The sequence below is a fragment of the Tyto alba genome, unplaced genomic scaffold, assembly GCF_018691265.1.
Source record: "Tyto alba isolate M040663 unplaced genomic scaffold, T.alba_DEE_v4.0 Super-Scaffold_6, whole genome shotgun sequence".
In the NCBI taxonomy this organism is placed as follows: Eukaryota; Metazoa; Chordata; class Aves; order Strigiformes; family Tytonidae; genus Tyto; species Tyto alba.
The window spans coordinates 47,536,052-47,551,359 of NW_024881327.1; the positions used below are offsets into that span (position 1 = coordinate 47,536,052).

The window sequence follows — 15,308 nt, forward strand, 5'->3', positions numbered from 1 at the left end:
CTGGGTTGTGTCTAACCCCTCAGTTTGTATTTTGACATCTTGTCACAAACCTGTATTTAGTGCATTGTGACCTAGTGGAAGCTGAAGCCCCAGCACCCTTTCTGCCAGGAGAAAGGTGTCCTGGACAGGATGGAACTGTTAGGTGTAGGTTGTCATAAAATGCTCAAGCTCAGCTGTCAGTGCCCTTAAGCTTTTGTCTATGATGGGCAGGGCCTGCAGTGGATTTCTGGACACAGATCCGTCGGATTTGTAATTCAGCAGTCCTTAAAAGATATTTTATTTCTCAGTTGAAAATACTAAGACTATAAATAGAATAACCAATCTGCCCATGGCAGTTAAATTTGGGGCAGATATATTCCCTAATCCAGGTTCTGCACACTTGGTCAAGGTATGGTAGCACAAGGCAAGGAGTGAAACTGAGCAGATGAGGTTTGAGGTCTGCTAAAGTCATTTCATGTGGTGCTGCCACTGGATGTAGAACTATTGTAATGTCTTCTAATTAGTAACATCTCATCAGTCTAAACAGAGCAGTTAAAATTGGAATACAGTCAGTCTGTTCACTTTCTTATCTATCCAATGCTATTTGACATAAGAGTTTACAACTGAGGTAAGCAAAGCTGAAGTCTGGCACACCACTGTAAGTTTGTATTTGGTAGCCTTCCATTAATTTTACCTATTGTAATTACATACACTTTGCCTAAATCTTTGCTCAGTTCATAATTAAGCCAAAATAAACTCTGAACCCAACCAGTCAGGTTTAAATTTCTTCCAAGAAGTGACATATATCTTCCTTCTGTTTGCATGCTTCCACTGGGAGAATCTCCTTACAGGTGGTACATTATCTGTGCTTGTAGAAACAGTCCTTCACGAGCAGTTCTGGAATGCCATTGGTTAGGTGTACTTTGTTTTGGTTTTAAAACTGCTCCTTTGAGGCCTCAGTGGGTGAGGATATCTCCTTCTCCCCTAAAAGTCCCACTGTGGCGTGAAAGTGCTTTTCTGAAGGATTTTCTTTGCTGACAAGGACTGGAAGATGCAAGGAGCTGTAATCCCTAAGCTGTGTTACAATGGATAGTTCTGCTGGATAAACTGCATTTAACTTTTACATACTGTTATGCTAAATGTACTGTGTGGCTTCTAGGCTGGAGCCATCCTCTGTCTGGCTTGCTTGGATGCATTCTGGTAAACAGGCTGTTCAAGTCACCTTATCTCGCAGCAAGGCTGGAGGAAATGGAGTTTGTACATGTTTTGAACCTATGCTTGTACCTCAAGCATGTCCTTGGTTCGGGAACACAGTTCTGTTTTCCACAGCAGTGTGTGGGAAAGGAGAGGTGCTAGCATAGCAAACTTTCCTGCAGGAAAGTGGATGTTTGTGCAGATGCCACACAGAAGATGCATGAGTTTGTACAGTTACTGTACAGCCAGGCAAAGGAACTTCCAAGGTAAATCCCTTACACTGTGCTATTTTCAGATCTTACTGTTTCATTGAGCATAGAGCCAGTCTGACTGTTATTACCCACAGGCAGGCATTTCGGAGACATCCTACAACAGACATCTCTGAGCAGAAAAGTACAGCACCTGTGTACAACCTTTGAGGAAAAAACAATTAGTTGATGGAAAGTGAACACAGTTCTCTCCTAGCTCTTCTCAAAATACTGATTTCAGCTGGGAGCACTAGGTATGTAGAAGTTCCACCTAAAATACATTATTAAAAAGCTAAAACATGATTTCTAAATATATACTTAGCAAGAGGGAGACTTGGAGATACATATAATGAGAATGCAGATGTAATTTGTAGAAATGAAACATTTTAATTCATAGAGGACCCCATGCCAAAGCAGGTGCTTTTGCCCAAAGGAGGCTGGGACTCTGTGGGAAGAAGCAGCTCCTGCTGTTGTAGTTCAGCGCTGGGAGAACTGCAACACACAGGCGTGATGCACCCTGGAGCAGCCTGGGGAGAGCTGCATCCTGTGGGAGGGAGTCAACTTGGAGCGAGTTTGTGAAGGACTGTCTCCTGTGAGAGGGGAACCACGCTGGAGCAGGGGAACAATGCCAGGAGCTCCCCCCACCCTGAGGAGGAAGAAGTGGCAGCACTGACTGCACCCCTCATTCCCTGCCCCTGCGCTGGGGAGGAGGTAGAGATACCGGGAGCAGAGCTGAGCTCGGGAAGAAAGGAGGGGTGGGGGGAAGGTGTTCTCAAGATGTGGCAGTGCTTCTCACTGTCCTACTCTGTGAAGTGGTGGTATTGGTATCTGTATTAAATTTATGTTGGGTTTTGGTTTTTTTCTTCCCCTAATGGGTCTGTCTTTTGCTGGTGACCGTAACGGGTGAGTCATCCCTCCCTGTCCTTTTCTTGATCTCTGAGCCTTTTGCTTCATTTTCTCCTTCCTGGCGCTGGGGGGAAGGGAGGATCAAGTGGTGCTCAGTTGCCCTCAGCTCAAACCATGCCACCCTATCCCACATTGAATACCAAAGCTGCAGAAATCTGAAGGTTATATTACATTCAGAATATAATATAATGCCTTTTAAAAATATGAATGCTTGCTGCTCGTGGAGATAAAATCACTTGACCAAGAGGTAACTTTACCACCTTTGCCATTGTTACTGTGATAGCTACATCCAATGTCTCGAGAAGAAGCACCAAGGCACCCTGCCTTCCCGCCAGCAGGCGGGACCCACGGCACGGAGGGTTCCCTGTCCTCTCTCCGCCTGGCTGAACGTGGTGACTTCAGGGACAGGGAGCAACGGTGACATGGTCCTGCCTGGCGTGGCAGACACGTCTCCTCTGTGACCGCCCCACCTCCCCAGGTGCCCGTGTGTAATAGGTACGAGGCTTTGCAAGTGGAACCCAACAATAACAAAGACAAGGGTTAGTCTAGCTTGGAAGTGTTGCTGAGGTTAAATCAACCTATGCCCTGCGTCAAAACCGCTTCCATAAAGAAAAAAAAATATAGGTCATTGTGATAGGAGACTCTCTCCTGAGGTGAGCAGAAGGCCCAGTATGCCACCCAGACCCAAATCTTAGGGAAGTCTGCTGCCTCCCTGGGGCCTGGGTTAGGGATGTGAAGAGAAAGCTTCCTACCCTGGTACGGCCCTCAGGTTACTATCTGTTACTGATTTTTCACATAGGTAGCGAAGAAGTTGCAGCAAGGAGTCCAAGGGCAATCAAGAGAGACTTCTGTTCTGTGAGGTCTGTGCTGGTCTCTTTTCCCAAGTAACAAGCAACAGGACATGAGGAAACAGCCTCAAGTTGCACCAGAGGAGGTTGAGATTGGGGATTAGGAAAAACTTCACTGAAAGGGTTGTCAAACATTGGAACAGACTGCTGGGGAAGTAGTTGAGTCACCATCCCTGGAGGTACTTAGAAGTCCTGTAGATGTGGCACTTGGGGACACGGTTTAGTGGTGGACTTGGCAGTGTTAGGTTAATGGTTGGACTCAATGATCTTAAAGGTCTTTTCCAACCTAAAGGATTCTGTGATTCTAAGGCCAGAAGGAGAAAGTGCTGCCCCGTCTGTGTGCATCTCTCTGTGAAGTTTCCCTGCAGCCTTCAGTCCACAAGGGCTGCAAAGGTATTTTTATTTAAAGCTGTGCTTGTGTTCTGCTGTAGGACTTCTCCAGGTTACTAACTGTAATGTACTAATGCAAATTCTAAATTGTAAAATGTCAGTATATACCAGGTCTTATGGATGAATAGGACCTCCCTGCGTCTTTGGAAGCACCATGCACGTGCAATTAAAACCACCTGAAAACTCCACTTCTAAAGCGTAGCAACCTCATGGCATTATCCAACCTTATTGAAGATTGATATGAAGTATAACTTAATGCATGTCATTTTTATGAAACATAAATTTAAGCCGTAGCAGTCAGCTGTAGGGTTTGAACTGGCCGCTGATGGACCACCTGCTCCTCAGGCATCGAAGAGCCGCGCCGGAGCCTGCAGTCCGTCATCTTTAACTCCCGGGAGACGTGCGTTTTTCCCGTTCCTCGGGGCTGTTTCTCGCCGTTTAACGCGGGCAGCGCTCCGCGCCCCGGCCCTCCCCGCTCCTCCGGCGCGCGCCAAAACCGCGCGCTGCCGCGCTTGATTCTCCCGCCAACACGCCCCGGGGCGGGGCCGGTTAGGAGCGGGCTAAACCATTATACCAGCCGCGGGGGGTGGGGTGCGTGTGGTAAGCGTTCTCGGGGCTGCGTGTACCGGAGGAGCCGCGGTCGGGAGCGTGTTGGCTTTTTTCCCAGCGCCGGGCTCGGCTCGGCGGGGTGGGATGCGGGTTAGCGGCTGTGCTTTTTCCGCTTCTCCCGCTCTCATCCTCTTCCCCCCCCCCCCCCCCCCCCCCCGCGTATCTGTGGCGGTGGGGGGGGCCGGCCGAGGCGCCCCGCGGGGAGGTGGAGCGGGCGGTGTCAGTCAGCGGCGGCGGGAGATGCGAAGGGGCTGAGGGGAAGACAGGGCGCTCTCCCCCCCCCCCCCCCCCCCCTCGCGCCATGTCCTTCCGCCAGAGGAGCCCGCACGGCGGCACGAGGAGCAGGTAAGGCCGGCGGGGATAGCAGCGAGATGCCGGAACTCACCGTTCCCCTTCTCCTCCCCGCTCTCGGGGCGGCGGCGGGCCGCCCTCGCTCCCCGCCCCTCAGGCGGCTGTGTGGTGGGGGGGGGAGAGCCGCGGCCCACGCGCGTGCGGTCCCCGCCCGCCGTGGGGCCGTTGCGCGGCCGCCGGCCGGGACCCGCCATGTTGGGCCGCGGGGCAGCCAGCCGCCCCCCGCTGAGGTGCGGGTCCCCCGGGGATAGCGAGGCGCGGCTGGGCTGCCGTGGGGGGAAGCGGGGTGTCGGTGCCCGGGGCTCACGTGCTCCCCCTTGTCTGTGGGGCCGTTAACAGCGGTGGGTGGGGGTCCCCGTAGGGGGAGAGCCGCCCGCTGAGGGACTCTCGAAGCCCACGCCGGCTTGTGTCGCTCGGCTTGATTAGTTGGAAGGGAATTAGTAAAGAAGTCACGCAGCCTGCACGCCGTGGCGTTTCGAAGAGTATTCGAAAGGTTTCTGAATAAAATAAAACCACCTGGCACGCTCACGCTGTTTTTGGCTTGTCTGCCGCCAGCCCGCGGCCTCCGCCGCGCTGGTCCCAAGGAAGGAAACGTGGCGCAGATGGGAAGCGGAGAAAGCAGACTGAATCCGATTCATCCCTTTTTGATGGAAACAAGTACAGGCCTTCTGACATCAGGCTGGACAGGTAGGCAGCGCTTGCAATAGAAACAACTCTCTGCTCTTTTGTTCATCAGGTGCCGTTGAACTGACTATTGTGCTTGGCTTTTCAAGCCCTTCCCATTTATAAATCACTCATCGACCGTAAATAGCTGGTATTAAAGGAGGGAAAAGAATCTAGTGCAGCGTTCTTATTTTGGAGTCGCTTCTTAAGAATAAACGTTCTTCATTCTTACGTTTTGAATTCTACTCTTCATGATTTTCTATCCTGTTTCATGCTTTTTTACTGCTATTTATCATGAAGCAATAACTGCACAAGCCGGTTGTATTTGTGGATATAAGCTGTGCATACTGTTGTGGTAAAATTAAACAGGATGGCAAATTAAAAATTCAGGTGTTAAAAGTCATCTGCATATTTCTGAAGGCAGTGTAGACCATCTTGCGAAGTTGTGTTTAAGTATGTCAGCACACATGTGGCAGGGTCTGCTTCTGAGGTCACTGACTCTGTTCATCCTGCTGCTCGCTGCCTTCCTTACCATTTCCCAGTACAGGTAATCTTCAGTTAGTGAAAGTATCTTATTTTACATCAGTGGCTACATCCGAGGTATTCATGCCACGGTCCATTTAGTGCATTTTATCAGAGGAAGAGTTGTGGCCCGCAGCCCAGTTAATTGACTCTAGGTTTATAATCTAAAATGAAGTGAGTTGTGCCCTGTAAATTACCCGTTTTTCTCTGCTGTTAATAAGCAGGGAAGAGATTGGTCAATGGCTCAATTTATGATATCCAGAGTAAATTACATTAACTTCTAGAAGTGTGTTTGGAGTACCAGGATGAAACTTTATAGATTTCTTCATCATTTGCAACCTAAATAATCAATGCTTTTGTGTGTCTTCCAGCCTTGAACAGGCATACTTTGTGGTTTAGTTTGGATTCAACTCTGATTGAAGTTGTTTTCTTCCTGCACTAAAGCTACTTTTTGTTTATGCCAATCCAACATTGTCAAAATACAATTTTAAAATGGGAGGAGGACTGGGATGGCGGCTGGGCCATACAACAGATTCAGTTGGTCAGGGGAGAGCTTACTGCCTTTTCTGCTCCTCTGGCAGAGTTTGAGCACCTTTTGCAGTCCTAGCACAGCACCAAAGCTTCTCAGCAAGTGTGAAATGGGACGTGGGGATGAGAGTTTTGAGAAAGATGGCTAAGCTCAGTGTGTCTGGCACCAGAGCAAATTAATCAAGAGAAAAATCTGTAGATCCTCCCCTGTTCTCCCTAATTCTCTGTGTACACAGCACAGTTACAGAATCAAACAAGTATAAAAAGGTATGACACAGTGCTGAGGAAAAAGCTCAGATAGTGAGACTAACCGAGTACTTCTGGTATTCCGCTGTTCTCAACCATGGGAGAGCAATAATTGAACATGGCTTGTATTTTCTGCAAAGTTAGAAATCAATATAAGCAAATTCTTGTGAGGATAAGCGGGTATTTGCAGAGGGACCTGTACTATTTGCTATGGATTTTTAATTTTTCTGAGTTGGTAACTGGGTTTCATCTGAAAAGAACATTTAGTTTGAATTTAACAAAAACTTCAAAGTAGTGCAAGCCAATTTCTGAGCTGGGAGCAGGGAGGGAGTTGGAACTGGTTTTAGTGCAGATGGATCTAATTCCCTGACTTCAGGGGACTTTTTAGCACAGAATCCTGCCATGTTGCCAGAGCATTTCCAGATCTGCTGAAAAAGCTCTGGTCTGTAGCATATGGTTTTGAGTTTGTACTTTAGGAAGATTGGTCATCAGGAGGACAGAAACTGGAAAATGCAGTTCAGATTTAATATTAAAAAAAATTTAATAATCTGAATGTAGACAACTGTTGTTGTCTGGGAAGGGATATAAGCTTATTCATCTGTAACAGTCTGAATCTACTCATGATAATGGGCTACAATCAAGTTGTCAAATACCAGTTTGCAAAGTCAGAGCAAATCTCAGTTTACTAGCTGAAAATTGACTGCTGCTTTTTTGTGCCTTTGCCTTCTCTACTTAGGTACATTTTCATGTGGAGAAATTCACACAAATTTCACTATGTGCTATTATGTAATTTTAGTTAATTAGCTATACAATTTAATTTGGTGTTCTAACTTTTGTCTCTTATATAGCTAACAACTCTGCAATCATGAAATAATAAATATTTGTTAACTCATTTAGTGGAGTGAAAGTGAGTGAGTAGATGAGTAAAGTTGGTATTTCACATAACATTTTATGAAGGACATCAAGTTACTGAAAGTATAGACTAGGTTATGTGCTACAGTGGTATGTTTCTATAGATACCTACATAAACTTTTTAAAGAAAAAACAAACCTGACAACATAAACCCCAAACCACACAACCTCAAGGTGGAGCTCTCAACTGATGCTTAATTTTACAATGACGACATCTTAATAGAAAAATACAGGATGTTCACAGCCATTGTCAGTACTATAAATAAATACATTAAATAGTTATCAAGGTGTGAGTGGGGGAGATGCTGGGGGTGAGGTGGGAAATACAAGAAAATAAAATTTTAATGCAGAGGCTTTTTTTCTTTCTAGTTTTACCACACCAGAAGGCCCAGGACCCCTTTCCCGATGTTCAGATTGGGGAACTGCAGTGGAAGAAGATGAAATGAGGACCAGCGTTAACAAAGAAATTGCAAGGTACCCATGGGCATTTAAGATGAAGTAGGGAAAGGAGGAGAAGTAGTAGTTGTCTTCTAGAATCTGTATTGATTTATAAAAAGATATTTAGGGAAAAGACATAGGAAAAGAAAGTCCTCAGATTTTTTTTAGGGGAAAACTGAAACATCCATTCCATAGTGGAAAAATGTTTACAGTGTCTGGGTTGACTTCTTCAAGACTGCTGCTTAGCTGAGAAGTCAAATTAACTGTGAGCTGTGATAGTGCAGTTTCACATATTCTCTTTGTGTATATATGTTCTTAATACTGATTTGAACTCTTACAGATACAGAAGAAAACTCTTGATAAATGAATTTTCACGAGAAAGGAGGTCCTCCTCTGGCAGGTAGGTTAAATTTCTAGCTTAACTGGGCAAAATCCTGACAATAGGTCTAAATTTTCACATGTCTCATGTTGCTTCTTAAAATTCTCAGTTGGAAATAAATTATCTTAAGTCTGCACGAATATTGTAGTTCAGTAACATCCCAATCATTAACTTGGAAAGTTTTAACATGTTTCTTCATATTCTTCTACACATGGGTTTGTTTGAGTGTTGCTTATTTTTTAGTAATCCCAAATCTACAATGTTTTTTCTTTAGTTCTGATTCAAAGGAGTCCACTGTGACAGTAGAACTTGAGACAGATGAAGTGGTTTTGATGAGAAGACAAAAACAGATAAACTACGGAAAAAACACAATTGCATATGATAGATACATTAAAGAAGTTCCTAGGTAAGCTGCTTGAGTTTCTGGAAAACTGAGTGTTTTATTATAAGTCATACCTGTTCTTTATGAGCATAATAACGTACTAAACTTGGTATCTGAGACATTCAGATAGAAGACATCTACAAATTAAACTTTCTAAGACTTTTTTTAACTGCTAAGTCACTAACAAATGAGATGTGGATTTTCTGTACTAGTCAGTACATGAGGAATATTCCTTCAAACTTTCTCATGCTGCAGAAATGGAAGTGAAAGTTCTTTTGGTTGTGCTTATCAACTAGAGGAAATGAAACTGCTTTTTGCAGTCAGTTTTCTCATTAGTAAATTAGAATGGGCTACAGTTGTTCTTAAGTTTGGAATGAGGTTTTCAGACCTATGATTGATAATCCTTTTTGATTTTTTCATTTGACTTGGAAAAACTAAAAAGTTCATACAAAGCTGACAGCTTTTCACTTGAATGTGGGAATTGTGTAACAGCCTTTTCCCATAATGTAATAACTTAGAATTTGCTGCATTGTAATGAATCTGCATGGCAGGCAATCAGTTGTAACATTTAAAGCTACATGTTATGTATGTGTGAAAAACACTAATGAATTTTTAATTTCTAATATCTGAATAGATGCCATCGTATACCAGGAGTTCATCCCAGAACTCCGAACAAATTTAAGAAATACAGCCGTAGGTCATGGGATCAGCAAATTAAACTATGGAAAGTTGCACTGCATTCCTGGGATCCACCTACTGAAGAAGGATGTGATCTGCAAGAAATGTATGTATACAGTATGCAGGATACCATTATAGAAGTTAATATACAAAATCTCATGTTTTTTTTTAAAAAAAACACCACCAAAAAAAACCCAAAACCAAACAGCATAGCCCTTTTGTCTCAACAAGTCAGTGACTGCTGAGTGTTTTCATTAGTTACTTGTCCACATTTGGTGCTCTTCAGTTCCTTCTTGGTCAAAATATCTAACACCTTTCTAATAGTTGGTGGGACTAGGCTTACTCAGTGTCCTTGCAAGGGCATACATATATATCCCTCACTTCTTTAATGTTTGTCCACTGGGTGAAATTGGTGCTCATTCTGCAGTGCTCTATAAAAGAAAATATCACACCATCGAGGTAAGCTCATTCTTTCAGAGCCATTTGCAGATTGATTTGTCAGCGGTAGAAGCAGAGGAGAGGTCTTACTAATTGACAGATTTCATGAATATTGGGCTTGGACCGATACAGTGTACAAGAACCTGCCTCATAGCCTCACTTGCTAGTTCAAGAACAGCAGCATCAATTCTTGCTTCTTGAGTAGAGAGGAAGGAAAGTACTTGTAAAATCATCTCAAGGTACCATTAAGTTAAAAGCATGATTATAAGTGTTCACACTCCAAGCTACTGTGTGTTCTGCTCTAGAAGATGTAGAACAATGCAACTAGTTATTTTCCTCTATAGAAAGCAATAAAGCTGATCGGGAAACATCCAAAATAAAACTGGGACTACAGAATGTAGGGAACAGAGATAGAACTAATTCCTCAGAAACAGTTTTGTGGTAATAAACTACTGTTTTTCCCTAACAGTGGTGTTGATTTTAAAACCAGTATGGAGCAATGGGATCTAAAAGCAAAGGCTTGCTTTTAGCTTCCTTTTACTTGTAATCAGCGTGAGGGGGGTTGATATTTCGGCCTGAAGCCTACTGTATATCTTGGGGTTGAAACACTAATCTATCTTCACATGCTGAGGTCTAGTTCTGCATATGGTGGATATTAAATCTTATGTTGCAAAACAAATGGATGAAAACCTTATCTGGAAAAGAAATTTTCCTTGCTTTTTCTTAACACTTCTCATCATTTGTATTGGAGCATTTTTTGAGTGTTGGGTATTTGTCTTTGACAAGTTGCAGTATTCAGTCTCAAGACTTCAATTTAGTCCTTGGCCATTTTGGCTGTATCAAGTTGACCTGCTATTCTGTTTGGCCTCTGCAGTTTGCCACCACTGTCCCTATAGTTTCTGTAGGTCTCTGTTCTTGTTTGGCCATCACTTTTAAAACTGCATCTATAAAGTGCAACTTACTATTAAAAAACTGAATTTGTTTTAAGCTGTATTCGATTATTTTACAGTAGTCCTGTTGACCTTGGTGAGATGGAGGCAGAATCTGTTGGAAGCAATTCTACTGAATCTCAAGCAAGCTGTCACGATAATGATGTGAGCATATCTGTCATGCACAAATATTTGTTAATATTTATGGAATTTGTTAATTTATGTAATAACTACTTAGAATTATATCCAGAGTTGCCTGATCACATGAGAAACTCCATAATTTGCTGTGTTTAGGGACTGTTTATCGAGCTGACCGATCTTTACATTCATTCATTTTCCCAGCTATAGCCAATATCTGTCTGTAGGCTGAGTTTAGAGAGTTAGAACTTAAGCGACCATCTCAAGTGACAGATCTTTCATTTTTCATAGCCTGCAAATGAAAATTTATGTTAAAACATGTCAATTATGAACTGTGATATACAGTGGAAATACTACTTCAGATTGCAATATCTAACGTTAAAATAGGATGTAATTTTTTTGGCACAGTCAGACTTTTTGAAGTAGACTCTTTTTATAGCCAGAAAGCATTTAGTATGGCTGAGCAGTAATCTTCAGTAAAGATCTAGAGATGTTTTTCTTACTGGGTTTGTTTCTCTGATGAATATTGAATCTGTATAATGTTTTAATGTATGCACATATAGATCTTTAAAACATTTGCAAGAAATCTTAGAATGTGGTTGAATGGGCAGAAGCCTTCATTTAAATCTCTTTAATCTTAAGACTAGCCTTGGGTTTTCGTATGGTTTTTAAAGTGTTTGTAAGCCTCTGTTACAGGGTGGTCTAAGTGAATTACAGAAGTGAAATGAATTATTGCATAACTAAACCTGTATTTAACTGCTAATTGTTAACTGACTTTGTATTGCAGGATACCTGTTCTGGCACTCCCACCAAAGTTCGACATGTTGACTATCAAGCAGAAGGTGAATTTGACTTGGAAGTGTGTTTGAGTGAACCACTTAAAGATTTTGATACTGTGAGTTAGATAGTCTCGAGCAAACTGTTTTAGAGGAAGTTTGTTTCTTTTAAATTTGAGAGGTTAGCTTGATTCATAAACTGTTAATAGTAAGAAAGCTTAAGTAAAGTTGAAGATGTTCTCTAAATTGTGGTTGGTCTACATATTCTCTGGACCAAACCTATGTAAAAATACAACTAAGTTGTGTAACTTCTGTTTAACTTTTAATTTATGTATATCAGATTTTGTTTTTATAAAACCTTTCAATAGAAAAGCTAGCCAAAGGCAGTGCTATCCTGAAGTAATTATAAATCATTCAGCAAGATCTTACTGATTTCCCACCAATTACCCATAATTTCAGTTGTCCAACTGCAGATCAAGAGCAAAGTAGGCAGGTATTTTTGAGCATCTGTACGTGACCTTGCTTTTTCCATTTGACTCTTTACAAAGATCTGACTTGAAGTAATACAAGTGGTAGCTGAACCATACTGCTGATTAGTACCAGTAAACTCATCTACTGCAATTATTTGCTGTGATATTAAATGCCTTTCAAAAAAAAAGATTCTTTATTTGCAAAAATGTTTGAGAAACAGTGTGAAATTAAATACTCTCAAGCAATTGGTGGTCAGTATGGTAAAGCCTAGGCAATAATACTTAAGAGGCAGTAGCCTGATTTTTAAATTTGTACATAGTCATGAGTCCTTTATTAATAGTCAAGAAAACAGTGTCTAGGGAAAGTGCTTGATTCTTCTTAATTTGCTGGTTTTAAATATAAAACTGTTGTAAATGATAACAATGTACAGATTTTCTGCTGAAAGCAGTTAATGTTTCTTTTGTATGGAATGTTGCTGGAAAATAAATGGAATTGCTTTTACTCATGACTCTTCAAATTCTTTTCCTACTAGTGATGTTCTGTGGTTAACAAAATGCAAGGAAAATACTGAAAGCCATGTATCTGAGGCATACTGACACTAGGCTAGATTATGTGTGTGTTAGCACCATCCTCTGACTTGTAGAGACACCTTAAGCACTACTTATTCATGTGCAGGCCATTGGAATGCATTTAAGACTTAAGTTATAATGGGTAAGCCTATTGTTGACCTTTTGCAGACTCCTTAAAAGCAGTTTAGTTTAGTAGATGTCCATTAGTTAGCAAAACTTAGTCGGTTCTAGGAAAACTGCTAAAAGAGTTAGGTGAACACTTATTTTGTTTACCCTACAGGACCTTTTACTAAAGTCGCCTCACCCGGTTTTATCTCTGAAATGGAATTTCTGGGTGTTGGTGTTCACAACGTGGTCAGGTTCAATGGAGGCACTTAAACTTTTCAACTCAAGGGAGTATCCTAGCTGTAAGCAATATTACTAGCTGTCTGATTGTTAGGCACTCTTAAAATCTGGTAGCTTGGTCTGAAGGGGAAACTTCCAAGGAAGCAGAATTGTTGGGATAAGGTTAGAGCTAGGCTTTGGTGTTACGGAGACAGCCTTCCTAGCATATCTATTTTTTTTTTTTTTTCCGGAGAAGACAGCAAAGTGATAGTTCATCTTGCTTACTACTTGGAGTAAACCCTGTCTGCTCTCTCCAGATTGCTTTTCTCATTGCACATTTTCTGGCCACACTGTCCCTGGTGGTTTCTTACGTGGTTTTGTTGTGCAGCACCTAATTGTAGCATGAGCCACAACTTGCTTTGGAACTTTTTTCCTATAGCCCCTTCAATAAAAGCGGTCTTATGGTCAAGCCAAACTCTTGGAAGTCTAACTAGAATAATTTGATGCATTTACTTAAAGCTTCTACATAATGGCTAAAAGGGGTTTAAACTAGACTGCCCAGGTACCACAGTAACTGTTACGAGTGTCTTTGTTTTTAAGTTTGATGATAGGCCTGACAGACAACTGTCTGGGAAGCTACTTGGGAACACTACTTCAAGTCATGGCTACTTAGCATTAGGTTTTAGTGGTTAATGCATCCAATTTGAGTGAGCCAGTTAAAGCTTAACAGAGTTATTTCTGTCTGTGCTACTTGACAGTTAGTACTAAACTATTTTCGTAAGAGTGTTTTGAGAGTATGTGTGTTACTCCTGAATGTTTTAAAGGTTAAGAATGAGTAACAGGAAGCCAAGAACAAAACCATTCATTTCCTAAATAAGCTACAAATAGTTCACACAGTTGAACATAAGTCTGGAATAAAGTATTAATGTTAAAAATATGTTTCTATCCAGTGTGAAATGAGTAAGGCAAGGTTTCTGTAGAGGACTGCGTATTACATGCCTGGAAACTAGTATTTTGTGTCAACTTGATTCTGTCTTCAAAACCTTGAAGTGCAGGTTAGAGGTTGACACTTGGATGTGTCACCGGGCATGTTACCAGGAGACACCAGGTGCTCGTGCTGCTGACACACTTGCGGCAGTGAGTGGTAATGTCTATTTGGTGCTAGTATACTAGAACTGCTATGCAGTGAATTAGGTGATCAGGGAATTGGATTCTATTCATGCTAGTCTTAACCTCAGGCTGTATCTAAATTTTGCACAAATTAAGTGGCAGAACTCTTCAAGGGTATGCCCAGGCTGTTCAGTATATCTTAAATGAATTTAAATCCTGAGGTACTAACATATGTAATCTGCTCTCCTGAGTAACATGGGCCATAAAATACCACCTTCGGTAATCATAGGGTAAATCAATAACTAATCCTTTATGTGGAGAACTAGAATGAGACCATAGAGGAGTGCCTATGCTAGAAGAGAAACAATTAGATGAGATTTTTAAGGGGGCCAGGGAGTGGTGGCATGTTACTATGTACCTGAGTATCAGAACAGTCAGTAGAATGATATTTTTTTAAAGAAGTTTTTCTACACCACTGTAGCTTGCCAAACAGGTTGGATTAGTGGAATACTCAGAAGATTGTTTAGAGGCTTCCAAAGGGTAAGGTTACTTACACCTGATTTCTAAATAAGAATGCACATGGGTGGGGGCAATCCCAAGCACCAATACAGGCTGGGCCATGAGTGGATTGAGAGCAGACCTGCAGAGAAGGACTTGGGGGTGTTAGTGGATGGAAAACTGACTGTGAGCCAGCAATATGCTCTCACAGGCCAGAAAGCCAACCGTGTGCTGGGCTGCATCCAGAGAAGTGTGGCCAGCAGGTCAAGGGAGGGGATTCTCCCCCTCTGCTCCTCTCTCGTGAGACCCCCCCCTGCAGTGCTGTGTCCAGCTCTGGGGCCCCCAACAGCAGAAGGACACGGAGCTGTTAGAGTGAGTCCAGAGGAGGCCACGAAGATGCTGGGGGGGCTGGAGCAGCTCCCCTGGGAGGCCGGGCTGAGAGAGTTGGGGGGGTTCAGCCTGGAGAAGAGAAGGCTCCGGGGAGACCTTAGTGTGGGTTTCCAGTGCTTAAAGGGGGTACAGGAAATGTGAGGAGGGGCTCTTGATTGGGGGGTGTGGGGATAGGATGAGGGGTAACAGTTTTAAACTGAAAGAGGGTAGGTTCAGATCAGATGTAAGGAAGAAATTCTTCACTGAGGCTGGTGAGGCAGCTGTGGCTGCCCCCTCCCTGGCAGGGTTCAAGGCCAGGTTGGACAGGGCTGGGAGCACCCTGGGCTGGGGGAAGGGGGCCCTGCCCATGGCAGGGGGGTGGGAACCTGATGATCTTTCAGGTCCCTTCCAACC

General features: G+C 43.0%; 1 protein-coding gene across 1 annotated transcript; it reads left to right on the plus strand.

Moving 5' to 3' along the window:
- Positions 1-4,241: 4,241 nt before the first annotated feature.
- LOC104359119 (stem-loop binding protein) lies at positions 4,242-12,525 on the plus strand. The gene is made up of 8 exons (XM_042808001.1): positions 4,242-4,519; positions 5,081-5,212; positions 7,765-7,869; positions 8,174-8,233; positions 8,487-8,618; positions 9,229-9,378; positions 10,720-10,804; positions 11,565-12,525. Exons 1-8 carry the CDS (start codon positions 4,476-4,478, stop codon positions 11,679-11,681), a joined length of 825 nt encoding a protein of 274 aa, XP_042663935.1. The 5' UTR covers positions 4,242-4,475; the 3' UTR covers positions 11,682-12,525.
- Positions 12,526-15,308: the final 2,783 nt, after the last annotated feature.

Coding starts and splice junctions, on each gene's coding strand:
- LOC104359119 (XM_042808001.1), top strand. CDS start 4,476: ATGTCCTTCCGCCAGAGGAGCCCGCACGGCGGCACGAGGAGCAG. Junction 8,234..8,486: donor AGGAGGTCCTCCTCTGGCAG/GTAGGTTAAATT, acceptor TTTTTTCTTTAG/TTCTGATTCAAAGGAGTCCA. Junction 9,379..10,719: donor GGATGTGATCTGCAAGAAAT/GTATGTATACAG, acceptor ATTATTTTACAG/TAGTCCTGTTGACCTTGGTG.